This window comes from Neolamprologus brichardi, chromosome 9 (assembly GCF_056152115.1).
Source record: "Neolamprologus brichardi isolate AB-2024 chromosome 9, ASM5615211v1, whole genome shotgun sequence".
NCBI lineage: Eukaryota > Metazoa > Chordata > Actinopteri > Cichliformes > Cichlidae > Neolamprologus > Neolamprologus brichardi.
Genome location: NC_142112.1, coordinates 23,231,773 through 23,247,564, shown reverse-complemented (window position 1 = coordinate 23,247,564; position 15,792 = coordinate 23,231,773). Strand labels below are relative to the sequence as shown.

The 15,792-nt window shown below is 44.3% G+C and overlaps 1 protein-coding gene across 4 annotated transcripts in view; it reads right to left on the bottom strand.

Moving 5' to 3' along the window:
- Nucleotides 1–15,792, bottom strand: part of atp8a2 (ATPase phospholipid transporting 8A2) — a 48,892-nt gene that overhangs the window by 6,771 nt on the left and 26,329 nt on the right. For all 4 annotated transcript variants that reach the window (XM_087846147.1, XM_006794539.3, XM_087846145.1 and 1 more), the window contains 9 exons: nucleotides 13,298–13,470; nucleotides 7,347–7,530; nucleotides 6,064–6,174; nucleotides 4,704–4,778; nucleotides 4,209–4,331; nucleotides 3,690–3,768; nucleotides 3,554–3,615; nucleotides 3,042–3,098; nucleotides 1,523–1,630 (listed from right to left, as the gene is read on the bottom strand). In XM_087846147.1, the coding sequence (XP_087702273.1) occupies nucleotides 1,523–1,630; nucleotides 3,042–3,098; nucleotides 3,554–3,615; nucleotides 3,690–3,768; nucleotides 4,209–4,331; nucleotides 4,704–4,778; nucleotides 6,064–6,174; nucleotides 7,347–7,530; nucleotides 13,298–13,470 (972 nt within the window). The remainder of the gene's footprint in view (nucleotides 1–1,522; nucleotides 1,631–3,041; nucleotides 3,099–3,553; nucleotides 3,616–3,689; nucleotides 3,769–4,208; nucleotides 4,332–4,703; nucleotides 4,779–6,063; nucleotides 6,175–7,346; nucleotides 7,531–13,297; nucleotides 13,471–15,792) is intronic.

The window sequence follows — 15,792 nt, the reverse complement described above, 5'->3', positions numbered from 1 at the left end:
GGAAATGTGACTCAAAAGTCATAAAGAGCATAAAGGGAGTTAGCCAAAGTTGAACATCTCGAATGTTAGGCAGAAATATTTAACAGCTTTCTCACCGCTTTTAACTACAACTCAAACAGCACGTTCACACAGCTTCTGTGATGTTAAGTGGCAGAGATGCTAGCGTCCCACCCCTCCACCCACTACCTGTCTATCCAATCCAGCCTCAGTGACCTTTGCCTCCCTTCTTACTCTGTCTCCCAGGATTAATCACGCATCTGACTACTGTCTCCATTTGTCAGCCTGTATGTCTCTCTGATACTTGCTCCCACACAACTCTTACTCCTCTGATTCCCTCAAATCTCACTCTTTCACAACTTCCTTTCATTATTAGTGACTGCATCGTTTGTTGCCTGTCCTCACTCGTTTTGGTAAATCCCTGCAGTTTCTCTCCGCTTCGGTTATCTCACTGCACGAGCTTGTGTTTTGCTTTGCACGTCTTTGTCTCTAGGTGTCAAAATCGCATGCACCGTGTCCTCTTTAGCTTCGAATACTTTATTGCCCGTATCACATGTTTCCCGCGTCTTGTTTTTGCATTTGTAAGGACGATTTGGGTTCCCACAGAAAGATGATAAACTGGGAAAATGAATCAGAGAGCAGCTGGAATCACAACCAAGGCACGGACGATCCAAATGCACTCACACATAATCAGCGTTTCTGTCTGTGACAAATGCATCCACACAAAGACTCACAGTATATCACATAATCTCTGTGGACGGCGAGGATGCAGGCATGAAAACATGAATTCCTCTGCTTTGTTATATCTATAGAAACAGACTGTTGGTCTGAGCCGCTACATGGATCTGGACACACATGTCACACGTAGCTATTCTGAGCAGACGTACACAACTCTTTTTTTCATCCTGTGTCCCACATGGACAGATCGAAATATAGATAGAGCGAGCGAGGGAAATAAGAGAGGCAATAGTGCAGTTGGGGTGGGCTGTCTTTGACCATTCCCCAGTTAGGCTGAGCAGCTGCAGAGATATTTGACCGCATTCCTGATTTCTGACACAAATTGAATTAATGGGCTGCGGGGAGTTGAGAAGGCCCTATTCCCTTCCCCTGCCACTCAGCGGGGCACCTCATCTCACCCATGCCTTCATGCCCAGACTCTAAAATGAGTCTCTTAATTAAGGGGTCCCACACATCACATCACCCCCCACTGGACCCTCATCACCACCACCAGCAGCAGCAGCGGCAGCAGCCCACCCTGTTGAGTCAACACCTCCACAGAGGGCAGTAAAAGACTGGAGCTCGGGTGACACGCAGCAGGTGTGGGAAGCCAGGGGGGCTCCAGCAGTGTCGCCGTGGAACACCCAAGAGGTGAGTCCTTTAGGCGCCATGTAACGGCAACCAAAACGCAAGGGAGGGGCAGGTGATTTTGCAGAGAAGAGATGTAGTAGGAAGGGCCTTTTTCTAACCTCCACCATTGCACCTTGTTATAAAAATGAATGACGTGTGTTTATGGCGAGAGACTTGCCTGGCCCAGCATGTCAGGAGCAATAGGGATGGTGGGCCAGATGGCGGAGTAGACACCGAAGAAGACGATCCAGAGCACCATGCTTCCCCATACCGCCAGGTGGGAGAACTACAATAGAGAGATGGGGAGATAGAGAGAAGAAAGAAGGACGGCGAGAGGGAGTTAAGGAGAGATTAAGAGAGAGAAAAGAGAGACAGCATGAGGTCAAATGCTTTATATACAGCTCATCCCAATATAGACAACCTTCCCCTCCCTCCTTTCCCTGTGTGTGATCCACTGTAAGGGGACTCTGTGTGAATTCCAGTGGGACCCGGGCTTCATTACCGCCACACTGTTGTGCGGACAGCTGAATGGACAGAGGTGTCAGTCCCTTTCTGTCCATCCTGCCAGTCTCTCCTTCCTCTCCAACCACAGGAAAACGAGAAAAAAAGAAAGCAAACGATGTGGCTGTCATGGCTGGAGCTACTGTTATCCTAAACTCCATCTCCACTTTGGCTTCTGTTATTTTAGAACTGAAAGTTGAAGCCACATGCTCAGCTTTCTCTATGTCTTTTTTCAGAATTTCCCCTCTTTAAGCCCACTTGTTTCTTTCCTTTGTTTTATGTCTATTTACTAAGGCAGAGTTCAGGAACAGTCTTTGGAGCAGTGCTCCAAGTTTTGCCTGTGTAGAATACTGTTGTGTAATGTCACGAGCTGCTGCATTTTCTTATGACAGCTGGTATATTTTGACGATCAACAGCAGGATTTTTTTTTTTTTTAAATCACGTTAACACGACTATTATCAGTCCCTTTCACCATCCTGCCTGTCAGTGACCTGTGAAGTAAATCAGTTAATGTCTCACGAATGGCAAGACCTTACTTTGTTTTGCATCATCACTGCCGTATTTCATTGGTATTCCAGCTAAGAATTGCTCGACAGCCACGCTTCCACTGAGACCGCTTCTGATGAGGCTTCAGCAGATGGATCAACTGAAAGGCATAATGCATCTTTCAGCTCATGTATCAGATTTCTGATGAACTTTTTAATATCTCACTCACTATGCACGGCCTGAGCTCCATTTGTTGCTTACAAGCTGAACGTCTTCAAGCACAACTGGCTGTTCTTGCAGCTGCTCTGCAGTTAAGTATCTTTGCTTGAGTTGAATGCTTAGAAGTGATTTCTTTGTCAAGATCTGCCACTTTCCAGACCTTTTTGTTTGTTTTTTTATTTAAATGGCTACATCTGAAAAACCGAGTAAAGGAAAAAGCTGCAGAGGAACTAGTTGGAAGAAAAGGTGCAAGCAACTGCAGTTTGAGAAACCTCAAACCTCCACCACAACATCAAGGTAGACCACATCTTCTGCCATGCTTTTCCTGACTATGAAGCATTTAGACCAGGTCGTGTGGAAAACGTACACTGAAAGGCTCACAGAGTACCCCATCCCCCCACCCTACCCCAACCCTCCCCTTTATTTGTCAACACTGGAGTAAAATACAGCACATGTTGTGTGGTGTATTAAGAGTGTGTTAATGCTCCTACCCTGGTCCAAGCTGTGGTCTCCATTCCAGCTTTCAGACACACTGTAACGACTACATACTGCACGCACACACACACGCACAGAGGAGCGGGTGGGCAAATGAAAAAAAACAGAAACAGGATTAGTTGACTGGCGACTGTGGAGATAATAAACAATAATGTTTTACAGTAAACTCAGCAATGTCTGTTAAAATACTCTGGAGTCCCACAATCCCTCGCAGTCCGCACAACAAATAAACACCACCGACATCCACATGAGACTCCAAGGGAGTAAAATGATAGAGAGTGTGTGACGCCGAAGCGAAAAGAGAAAATAGACGGACGAATGTCAGAGGGAGACAGGCTGGCTAGACGGGACTAGATTGACTGGAGACTCATAAGGGCTCTGAGGAAGCAGCAACACTGTGGTGTGCACACAAACACTGTGCGGGTGGGAAAAAAAAGCACAAATCTGCACCAAAAAGCAGAAATCAAAACAAAAGCAGACACGTATAAATTTCCAGTACGACACTTACTGTGTAGACCATGTTTCCTGCAAACAGGTAGTCGTTTCCCTGACCGTTACTGAAGGGAGAGTCTGCGGAGAGCATGCGAGTGTCAGCAAACCAAACTCATCGCTCGCAGAAGGATGATCTGGGCAGGCTTACTTACCGTGCTCTAACATTTTGAGTGGAAACCAAAAGAGAATAATTGAATGAATCAATGCATTGATGCAGTGTCCCCAGAACACCTGAAAGAAGGAGAAAGACACAGAAAGAGAGGAGGTGGAGGTGGAGGAGAGGGACAGTGGAAAACATGTCAGTGTAAATTAATGCCAAAACACATAAATGCTCCATCCCCCTAAACTTCTAAACACACAAAAACAGCAATTCCTCACAAGAGCACACAACTCTCACTGTTCTAGTGCCATCAAAAGTGAGCTCTGGTACACACACACACGCACACAGAGTAGGTTAAGCTGCTGGTGTACCCTGTAAAATGAAAGACTTCCTTATTCTCGCTTTATGAATCTCATTATGGTTTGCAATGGAAACATCCCAGACTCCATAGCCCCCCTCCTTGTTTACTCGCCAAAGTCCCAAACAAACAGCTGGCATCACTCATCGAATCCTGAAGCCAAAAGGACAGATCTAAATGTGCGTGTGTGTCTGCGAACATCTGGGCACGTACTTTGGTGTTGAAGCCCTCGGCATTCTGGGTTATTCGGTAGAGCTGCGGGAAGCGGAGCATGTTCTGCTGGCTGCACGGCCGGTCAAATATCCCCAGAGTGAACGGAGGCAGAGCGGTAAATATCTGCAGCACACAGAGGTCACACATGCGCAGCCTTTAAAACGCTTAATGACAAATACAGTGCCTGCACATAATCTTTATTTATGTCAGACTCTGAGCATCAAAACGGCTTCACCTCTGCACACAACACCTGCTTTGTAAGTAAAAGTGCTCTGCGTTTCCCCTGAAGTAATTCGCAGTCACCAGAACACATGCATACACTTTCAAACCAAATGCATGCAAGAAAGAGCTGTGAGAAGACAAAGCAGAGTGCTACTCATACTGAGAGATAGAGTGAGAGATAACAATCGATATCCAGCAAGTGGAAAGTGTAACAGCGAAGGAGGGTGAGTGGGGTAATTGAAAATTGTCAGATAGTGAAGGGTGGATACTCACCACGTTGTAGAGGCCTATGCACCAGCGTTCAAAGAGGATCTGGCCAGAGAACCCGTTCACAAAGGCAAACCAGAGCTGGGACACAAAGAGAGGGATGAGAGGAACAATAGTGAAGGGTAAAACTGCCTTAGGGAGGTCCTCACAGTGAAAGCAGCAGGGGGAAAATGACAAAATGAGGTAGTGGTGTTAGAAAAACTTCCTTTTTTAAGACTTAATTATTCAGATGGCAATAGTATGTCTTTATATGTGTATAATAAACATTCTTGTACAACAGTTAAACTTGCTTTGCCGCTAACAAGCATTAAAACCCCCTCTTAATGCCGGTTTTGTCTGGACCTCAAAATCAATTTCAGCTAATTTACTGAAACACTGTAACTGAATGCGCCTCGGGCAAACCCTTATTAGCTCTTTAATACACACACACACACACACAAACACACAAACACACACACCGACAGCAGACACAGGCAGATCTGTGGACAGATAAAGAAAATGTTTGGGGCCGCTGGTGGGAGTTGTGGCATTCCTGGGGCATACAGTGGAGAATACAGCCTAAGGGTGAGGCCTGATACACAAAAACCTCTCTCTCTCACACACACACACACACAAAAACACACGCATGTGCGCACCATCCCCCTATGCTGTCTCCACTAAGTGGACAGAGACAGTCTATAACCTTTGGCCTAAAGAGCTCTGCTGGAAGCCAGCTATGTGAGATAATTGTGGAAACACACAAACGCACACACAGAGTGGTGGTGTGAGCGGGACCGTGGGCTACATGAGGACCTGCACCTGCTGGCATCCTTAATGTCAGACAGAGGGGTAAGAGGGGCTGAGGGGTTGGCGCGAGCACAGCTGTCAAATACCCCTCATAGCAGCCCCTTCATCACTCACACGCAAACGCAGTCATGTTTCACTTCTGATGACAACAAACTGATTTAAGTTCATTTCCTTAAGACTGTTACTATAACAACAACTACACCTTTCAACCCTTAAACCAAGTCTTCATTGTGAAATTTAATGTTTTTTTAGGATTTTCTGTCCTCAAAAGGCCCCGTGGCCCCAGCTATGTGACTGTGGAAATAGATACGTGTCCCAACTTCATGAGCAATACAAGTACACACACACGGAGACAACAGTCGACCTTTGGAGCCAAGGTCTCGTCAGTGCTACACAGTTTTTTAAGTGTGTGCATGTGTGTGTTTGGATGTGTTTGCAAACGCAAGCAGGACAGAAAGCAGACACCAGAAGGGCACCTCGTCCATCACTGTCAGCCGTGTCGACAAACAGCTGCAAAATGTCTCTGTTAATGTAACTGTGTGTGTGTAAAAGAGACAGGGTGTGGTGGCGACGCTCTTACCTCTATTATGTAGAGGACCACATTCTTGTAGAAACAGTAGAGGATGCACTTTGTGACGCGGTTGTAGCTCCACGCCCCGTGGACCAGCAGAAGCTTCTCTAAGTAGGAGAACTACCGAGTCAGAGAGGAGACAAAGACAGACACTCGGTCTATCACTCGGACAACAAACAAAAGGCTAGAAAGCAAAAACTTGAGGCAGTAATGGAGCACAGGGTATGTATCAAGAATGCGACCGGGAGAAGGGAAAGCTGAGGCAAGAGGAGGCCTGCTGATAAAGATAAGCAAAGAGACAGGCAACGCAGACAGTGAAAGTGACAGAATGTGTCTGTGTGAGAGATACAGATACAAAGAAGACTCCAGAGTAACTAGGACACAGAGAGAGATTTTTTTCATCCTTCAAAGGGAACAACGGATACACATAACAGAGGTTTTATTTACACAAAAGAGAGATTTGGGGAATTATATCTAGGAAAGCCTGAATTTATGCAGGTTAAAGTCTCACTGAGATTAAAGCTCTCTCTTAGCCAGGAGGGTGGCACTTATTGTAACAGCTGCTGGCATAAACAATCGCAGTAAAGTCTGAGTGGGTGAACAGAACCAGATCCAGATCATACGCTACAAAATATCAACGCAAAAGGGTCCAATTTCAAATGAATATAAATGCAACTTTTAGAGCAATCACACCGACCATGAGACCTTTAAAACTGAACTACCCTCCATAGCTTCAACTCCTTTTCTGGACAATTTTAAGTGAATAATTAAAAGTATAATAACAGATAATTATGCCTTCCTCTAGCATTCCTTTAGAGTTTTTGTAAGGTTTTAAGACTGCGACATTTCTGCTTAAAGTTTTTTAAAGATTCAATAAAAAAAGGTACGAAATAACGTCAATTATTCATGTTCAGGGTTTACAGAGATCATGTGCATACAAGTGGACAATGAAACCTTCTCTGAAAGCATCAAAAACAGAAAAAAAGAGGAATTTCAGCTCATAGTTTGTCTAGGTTTTATTTTAGGACGCAGATGTTTGTGATGAGCAGCGTGTTCGGATCGATAACATGATCCTACACAGATCCGTGTAAGTCAGCTGTCCCCTGAGGGAAGGTTAAAGATCAAGACGAGCTGAACGGTGAGCAGGTCAGCAGTCAGCGCCTGTCCCTTTGCATGGGTTTCAAGCCGAACGAGCGTCCCTTCCTTATCTGTGTTCGAGTAAAGCCTGTAAACATCTTTATAAGAACCTAGCCGTGCACGTCTGTTTGTCTCCGCGCTACGTTTGTACCCACCTGTGCGATGGAGTAGTCGGAGGAGTTGGTGGCCTGCATGCCCTCGTTGCCGCTGATTCCCACTCCAACGTGAGCCGTCTGAATCATCCCCACGTCGTTCGCGCCGTCGCCGATCGCCAGCGTGATGGCTTTCACGTGTTTCTTCACCATATCCACGATCTCAGACTTCTGCAGCGGAGACACCCTGCAGACGCAACAAGAAATAAAAAGAGGCGATATTAAATGTGTTGAAGGAAACTGGAGGCAGGGCGATGGAAAGATTAAAGTGTGTTTTGAGGAGAAAGCAAAGAAGTGAGCCACTGCGTAAGAAGAATAAAGCCTGGGAAGCACAGGTTGGGAAACAGTTGGAAGGGAAGAAGAAAGAGATGGATGAGAGGCTGAGACACACACACACACACACTCGCACACACAGATATGCACAAACCCATGTAAGTGCACATTTGTATAAACAGATCAAAAGCAAGTTACCGCACATCTTATTAACAGCACAGTGAATCATTGTTTTCTAATACCTGTTAAAGTGCAGTAAACAGAGCATTGTAAAGTGCTCTAAAGTGTGTGTGTGTGTGTGTGTGTGTGTGTGTGTGTGTGTGTGTGCGTGTGTGCAGGGAGCTTCCAGCAGTACTCCACCCTCTTGACCTGTATCACTGATCCTCAGTCTACAACCGGTTCTGTCTCCTCAGTGACAATGGAGACGTGCAGAGATCCGATTACAGACGCCTCCCTCAGGGCCACAGAGAGTGGATAAGTGTCATGCTGCATTTGCTAAAGAGATGGGTATATTTTGTCAAATTTTATGGTGCCGTGTAATTCATCTGCAGACAAATAAGAAGAAGCCCCATCCAGGGCCGTGGCTAATTTTGCTTCTGTTGTGCTGGATTTCTGTTTGGCTTTAATAAAAAACTTTGGGATCTGATGGGTTTTTTTGTTTTGTTTAGTTTTTACCCCTAGTAATCATTTGTTTGCCCTACGAGTGAAAGAAACTGTGAACGCTTTAAATCAGAAAGCACAAACTAGCATGTGAATTTAACCCGCTGAAGAAGATGAGGATACTTCCCTTTCTGACAAAGCTCAGATCTATTATGATGTTGGGAGATCTTCTACCAGTCTGCGGTAGCATCGGTGCCAGCAGGATCAACAAACTCATTCACAAGGCTGGGAACATCAGTTTCCAGAATCAGGAGGCCTTTGAGTGAGTGACGGACAGGAGGTCACTGAACAAACTGCTCTCCATCATGGACGATCCACCTCACCCGCTCCAGGCAGCAGAGCTCCTTCTCCCTCAGACTTTTTTCAGCACAGCTGCCGAAACAACGCCTCAGGAAATCATTCCTGCAGTTCTCTGTGAAACTGTACAATAACTCTTCTTTCTGTGACAGATGAGCACACCTGTCGGGCATTCGATTCCACACACATATATTTCTGTATTAAACCTTCTTGCAGCTGTTTCTCAGATTTATAGCGCACATATTATTTATTACTCCAATTTGCACTACTCTCTTTTACAGTCTCACTCTTCCTTTTTTACTTTAACTTAACATCATTTTATTTTTCATTTTCTTTGTTTTTTAATCACCGTTCTACATATCAAATGTTGTATTTCTCTCAGTTTCAGGCTCTTGCTATCCGCCTGTGTCACTTTTACTTTAACTGTGTCGCTTTTTTATTGTAGACTGTACTACTGTTAATCTTTAACCTGCTGCTGTAGCAGAGTAATTACCCTTGCAGGGGTCATTAAAGTATTTATGTTATGTGTAGTATGAATGTGTGCGAATGTCAGATAGAAAAAGCACTTAAATGTGGAAAAAACGTGGTGATGAGGGTGAATAATGGATGTTGTATAATAAGCCTACAGATTTCTATTAGAACGTGATTATTAGAATTTTTAGAGGAAATTATTATCTTTAGCTAATTTAAAGGGGGATATTCTAAGAAAAACACAAGTAACAGTTCAGTTTTATAAACATATATTCAGCTGCTGTTCTGATGCAGGAGTTTTCCCGTTTAAAGTCAAAGAAATACAATATTCCTTCGTTTCTGGTGGGGTACTGGTTATGCCAGGACTTAATACACGTGGTGAATTATGCATTTAGATATGTAAGAGGAGTTTCTTTTTTCTGGGCCATTTAAAGAATTTAATACTAGCAAGACGGTGTAACGAGGGACAGAGCGTGCCTCATGCCTGGTGAGCTTAGGCGGAGATTGTGTGGGAAAGCAATCCAGCCCCACACACACACTGTTTACATTTTCAGTGCTTGCATTCTGGACACAGCAGCTAAGACTGAATTTGTCTTCATCTCTGTTTGCAAAACCTGCGTCGTATGAGGAGGCATTCCCACTGCGTGCCGTTCACATGCACGCTGCTTACACGAGTCTTGTCATTACTACCTGCATGTCGTACGGTGAAAACAAATATGTCTCCAAAGGACGAGACGTGGGAGAAAAGTGATACTGGGGCTGGGATTAAAGCCGCACACAAAGCACTCCCTACAGTACAGTATGAAACAAAAACATTGTACAGTATCTTAAGACAGGATGTTTGTGTTTTTTATTTAAAAAAAAAAACGTGGCACTTTTTTAGTACAGATTCATCCAATAAATCATCCTCACTTGGAGTTAAAAAAGTGGCTTTGAGAGTTATCAGGCAGCAGAAAGTAGCTACTGGCTGCATTAGAAGAGATTAGTCCAAATCCAGTTATTAAATATTTATATTACATTTCACTGATTATAGTTATTACCTGAGCCTCTGTGATGCATTAGGTGATGGAAATTTGAGAATCAACACTGGACTTAAAAGTGTGCCCAATACTTTTCCTAGAAAGAGGAGGAGTCACCCTCACAATGACTGTTTGTATGGTACGAACAGGCCTAAATCCTGGGAGCTCAGCACAAGCAGTGACTCACCACCTCATTCATCAGTGCTGCAGTAATCATATTAGAAAAATGAAGTTATGTGCAGCTGTATGAGCCATCACATGGAAGCAGAGCAAAATATGATGCTTTTATAAAGGTATGGGAAAATGAAATTACTGTGCGCGTGCATGCACGCATCCGGCTGAGGTCTGCAGGTCATAAAGACGGTCTGTCCTCTATGAATATGTAAAGAGCACGTCCCAGTCGAGCTGGAATCACAGAACCGGGAGGTCTGCTTGGCATGCTTATGAAGCAAAAATCAGACCAGCGCACACACACGCCTCACACCCTGCACCACAGGATATTTGAGGGGGGAAACCTCAAAGAGAGCTACTGCTGAATGATGGGATCAACGTCTGCTCTTTGTTTTTTCCTGTTTCTGCATCCAAAGTGTGTGTGCGCACAAGTCCGCCTTTGCGTCTCTTGGCCTCAAACCGCAAATCTCTCCTCGTCGCGCTCTCTGTCTCACTCTACCTTTCCCCTAAACACCGCTAACAGTGTCTGCGATTGTGTAAAGTGAAGTCGGGGGAGATGAAAGGCTCCCAGCACTCTTCACGGTGGAACTGAGCAGAAAATAAGCAGCCACCGAGTCCTCCTATAAACAAACGCGCAGTGGAGTCAGGAACCCAAGCGTATGAGTGCACTCGGCTCCTCGGGCCCCTGAGACGCGCACGCATTCCCGCGTGGTGAAACATCGCACACATACAGTAGGTGAGACACAACTTAACTGACAATCCGGCTCTTTAACGTCAAGGCTATGGCACTCGGTGCAGCAACCTCACCGTAACCACTCATTAAAGGAGTATTGGTTCTCAGCATAGGACCTCCCAGGGGGACATAAGATAAATGGCATCATGGTAAGATTACAAGACAACAAAACAGAACAAAGTGGACTGCGTTTTTGCCTTTGAACTTTTTCTAATCTATGTTGTTTTTGTGATATCCAGGAACCTTGAAATTAGACACTATTACACCAAAGCAGTTGGCAAACCTACCATGTTTTTTGTTTTGTTAAAAAAACAAAACAACAACACCCAAATATTGATCAGAATCAGTCATTTCTTTGCAGTTTTTGGATAAATTATAAGATATTTTCAGTGCAGCTGTTTTCAAAGAGGGCCTGCTTATTCAAATGTGTTTTAAAACCAGACAAGGGCTCAGCAGATGTGCTTAAACTAATTATGATGCTGTTCAGTCTAGTCTGCTAACGTTTAACACGCCTTAGCCAGAGGAGGAAGGAGTCGAGAAACCAAACGAGGGAAGGAGGAAGGTAGAGAGAGATGCGTGGAGAGAGGGAAGGATATAGCAAGTAAAGGATGCAGGAAAGGAAGCTTGAGGCTGTTTGCAAGGCCTGTGAGACCTGAGTCCGGATATGGCTTGTAAGTGCAAGGAAGAGTCAATTACGTGCCTCCCGGCTAACACATGCTCACACGCACGTCTGCACTCACACACACACACATGCAGAGAGACAAAAAGACGAGTGGAAACTCTTTTTTTTTTTTTTAAACATCACAGCTGCTGCTGAGTGAAACATACCCAAAAAAGGGAACATGCTGTAAACATTCATTGAACAGACCACACTTTGTATCAATGGAAATATATAACGGTCATGACTAGGTGTGTGTGTCTGTGTGTGTGTGTATTGGTGCCCATTTCAGGGGTACCGGCAGTAAGTGAGTCATGACTTTGACATTTCCAAGCAGCCTAGTGTATTACATCGTCCCTGCTGTGCAACAGGACAGGCTTTTATCGTCCTCATTCTTTTGCTGACTGTGGGCAACCGGTAAACTTTGCAAACTGGCACATGTGCAGGTAATGAAGTCCTCCACATGGACACTTTATCCACAACTTAAAAACCCGCCTGTGTGAAGTGGATCTTTTTCTTAAGTGCCTGTGTATATTTTGTTTCTTTCACAGATGATTGAATTTGTGAACTTCATTAGAACAAAGGAACTGTTTGGGCATTTAAAACGTCACAGATTAATGTGTCTTTACAGCACGCAGCCTCAGAAATCACCTGAGGAGGAACAGCTGTGTTCACACAGGTATCGACCCTGGGAACCAAATAAATCTGCGAGCACGTGTTTTAACATCTCTGGCACGAAGCGTCTGGCCTGCTTAAACAGATTTTCACTCGACCGTGCCCGTGCCAGGCCGGGCCAGGCTGGGCCAGGCCAGGCCAATCACAGCTGTTTAATATCAGCCGGCTGCAGCACGATGATTGACGTCTCTGCACGCTGTAGTGTGTTTACATTTTTCTGTCTGTTCAGCTGTGGCCAGATGCATTCGGACTGATTCACATTTCCACACTAGGCAATGCAACACTGGTTGTGTCTAAGTAGAAAAGATAATGAGGTAGAAGGCTGTCTTTATATTTTCATATTTACTTTGTTTTTTCTTTTGTTGCTGCCTTTGTGTTTGGATAGTCTACATATTTGACCCCAGCTGAGTAGAGGTATTGAAATAAAGAAAACCAAAGACTTCAGGTGGAAATTTTGCATTAAAGCAAATGTAAGTTTGTGGAAAAGCTTTCATTTTTCATTCTCACACTGGGACTTTCCCACAGCAGCACAATGACGTTGTGTATCTGTAAAACAGTTTGGTACAGACTGTCATTGTTTTCCTCACAGAAAAAAATGACTTTTTGCAGAGTAATTTGTAAACTTTGTCCAAAGTGTTACGGACAAAGCGCTGTTGAAACACACGTTTCAACAGGATTATCAGCGATCGTGCCCTTTTTATGAGAAACCCATTTATTCTATGATTTAAACAAAGACAATCTGGCATTTCGCTTTCCATTTCTTTGATTATTTCTTTGGGCTTTTTCTCTTTGTTAGATTGGGCAGTGAATCAGAGACATGGAGAGATTGGGGAAAGATACACAGGCCTGGAGTCAAACCCAGCTGCATTTAGAGATGAATACCTGCTCAACCTGTGATTCTATTTGTAAACTACTTCAGGCATTTATGAGTAATTGCAGATAACCAATAATACCTGTGTGTATATGTATATGCATTTGATAAATGAGCTTTCCCTACCGGCAGCAGATGACGGCTTTGCAGGACAATGCCAAATCAAGGAAGGCCTGGCGGAGCTCAAAGGACAGGGCGTATTTCAATGTCTGGCCATCGATGATCAACGCCAGCTCGTTTTCCTTCTTCAGAGACTCGCCGAGGGAGGAGCAGTGAGCTGTCAGCGTGTCACGAGTAGCCTGCAAGAGGACAAACACACAGAAGGAAGGACTGAGTTTGCCATTAAAGTCAGCAACTAACTCACAGCAATTATAAGGATATATCATAAGGATATAGCTACCCTGTAACCATGAACTCACCACTAATCGCCAAACATCTTGGATCTTTATCTGTGCCATAACCAATAATAGCTCTAAATCAGACTCGGTGTTACGCGATCTTGCTGCAGAGCTTTCAAACGACCGCATTTTCGGGTTTTTACGTTTTTGTGGCCTCGCAAAGTAGTAAAAAAATGTAAATTGCACACATCAAAAAACACAGAGACCAATTTGTTGAAAGGTCAAAACCGCTGGCAGTAAATTGAAGACATACGCTGCATGCGCTGGTGCCGCAGTTCGCTTTCATCTGGAGAAACTATTTGCTTCTGTGTACACCAAGCAATTAACAATGCCAATATAAAGTTCACAGTTGCTCTAGACTTCATCACTACATGCTGATGGTATGAAGTCCTGGAGGCATTTTCATCGTGTAATTAAATCCTAAAGCTTCTCCTCACAAAGCAGCAACAAAAGCGAGAGAGAGAGAAAGAGAGAGAGAGAGAAAGAGAGAGAGAGAGAAAGAGAGAGAGAGAGAAAGAGAGAGAGAGAGAGGCACATAACAAGAGGGGAAAAGGTAAGAAAGACAGATGAGGTAAACTAATGTTGAGACGGGGCTAAATGCATCATTCACATGTACGTGTACATGTGTTTGTGTTAATGCCAGCTCGCCTGCAGGCCAGTAGTTTGGGGCAGTTTTGATGGAGCTCCTGATAATAGAGGAACAGAGATTAATAGAGAAAATAAACATCCCACCGGGATGTAATGAATTCCATGTGGAGAGGCAGACGTGCTACAAGCCTTCCTGCTCGCCACCACACGCACACATCCTATTGTTAACGGCGCCTTTAGCTTCCAAATAGAAGCTGACTAACCGGTGAGAAATGAATCCGTAATCATCCGACAAACAGAGACGGCAAAGACAAATCAGAGTCGCAGCTCTGACTTTGTGGCGACTTGTTTTACATTCAGGATTTTGCCAGGTGGACTCGGAAAAGCGGAAAGCCAATCAAAACCACTCCAGCGTTAAACAGATGGTGCTTGAATGTTTTATCCATCAAGTGGAGCAAACAGCTCGCTAGCTCTACCTGGGGACAGTTTTGGTAGTTTTACATGTGGAATTCAGATTATTCCCGTAATAAAAGAGGAATGACGTAAAATGAAATGACCTATAACAAGAAGTGTTTGTGGAAACATGAGTAATAGAGCTGGATACATGGCGAGCTGCTACACAAGGCAAAAACTCTAGACACAAAAGTGCGCAAACACTTGAAGATTTGGCGCCGGTAAGAATCCGCTCGGGCCCTCGCAGCGGGTTATTGGCACCCGTCTGACCTCAGAGGATCCCGTGACTGACAGAGAGACGACCCCTCTGTCCACTGATCAGCATGCGCTAGAGACGACGCAGATAACACACTCACATATACATGCATGTAACACAATCATCTGAACAATGCCGCCTCTCTTCTTCTCGCCAAATAGCGATGCACACATGCGTACCCTCGGCACACAAGCGTCCCTCCTCTCCCCAAAAAATTCCCTGCTCTTGTTTTCTCAGCCTGAGGCTGTGTGTTTTTCTTTGTATGCCGGAATTCCTGTTTGCATTCACCTTTTTTTTCCCCAAACAGGGGGAAAGGAAAACAAAAACATAATGAAAGGATTAAAGGAGATTATAGGTTGTCTGAGTTCTGAATCTAAAAGGTGGCTCTCGTGTGTGTCTGGCTGTGTGTGTGTTTGTGTGTCTGGCTGTGTGTTTGCATCTTGTTTTTAGGGGAGAAAACCATGTGTATGCATGCATGAGAGTATATGATTGCATGTAGACACATGTACACATGCAGTGTGTGAGAGAGAGATGGAGACTGGACAAAAACGTTTCCTTTAGATCATCACAGCATGATGGTCTTTAGGAAATACCCTGCATGAGGACAGGAAGTAAACCCCCTCTCCCTACTTCTAATGTTATAATAAAATAATTTATTACTGTTATTTAAAAAAAAGCACAACAGTCATTTATTTTTATTTTAAAAAGTCAACAATGTCTTTTTCTGATGAAAAAAAGTGACTAATTACAGCACTGTGGAAAAAATCTTGAGTCACTCCCTCATTTCTTTACGTTTTGCTTCCAAGGATCTCGGATGGAATTTTATGAAGTGGTCTTGAGCAACAGCTCTCCTGCCATGTTTTTCTTTGGACACTGGCTGCTTTTTCACTCACTTTCAGTCCAATCCTTGAACCTAATCATTTTCT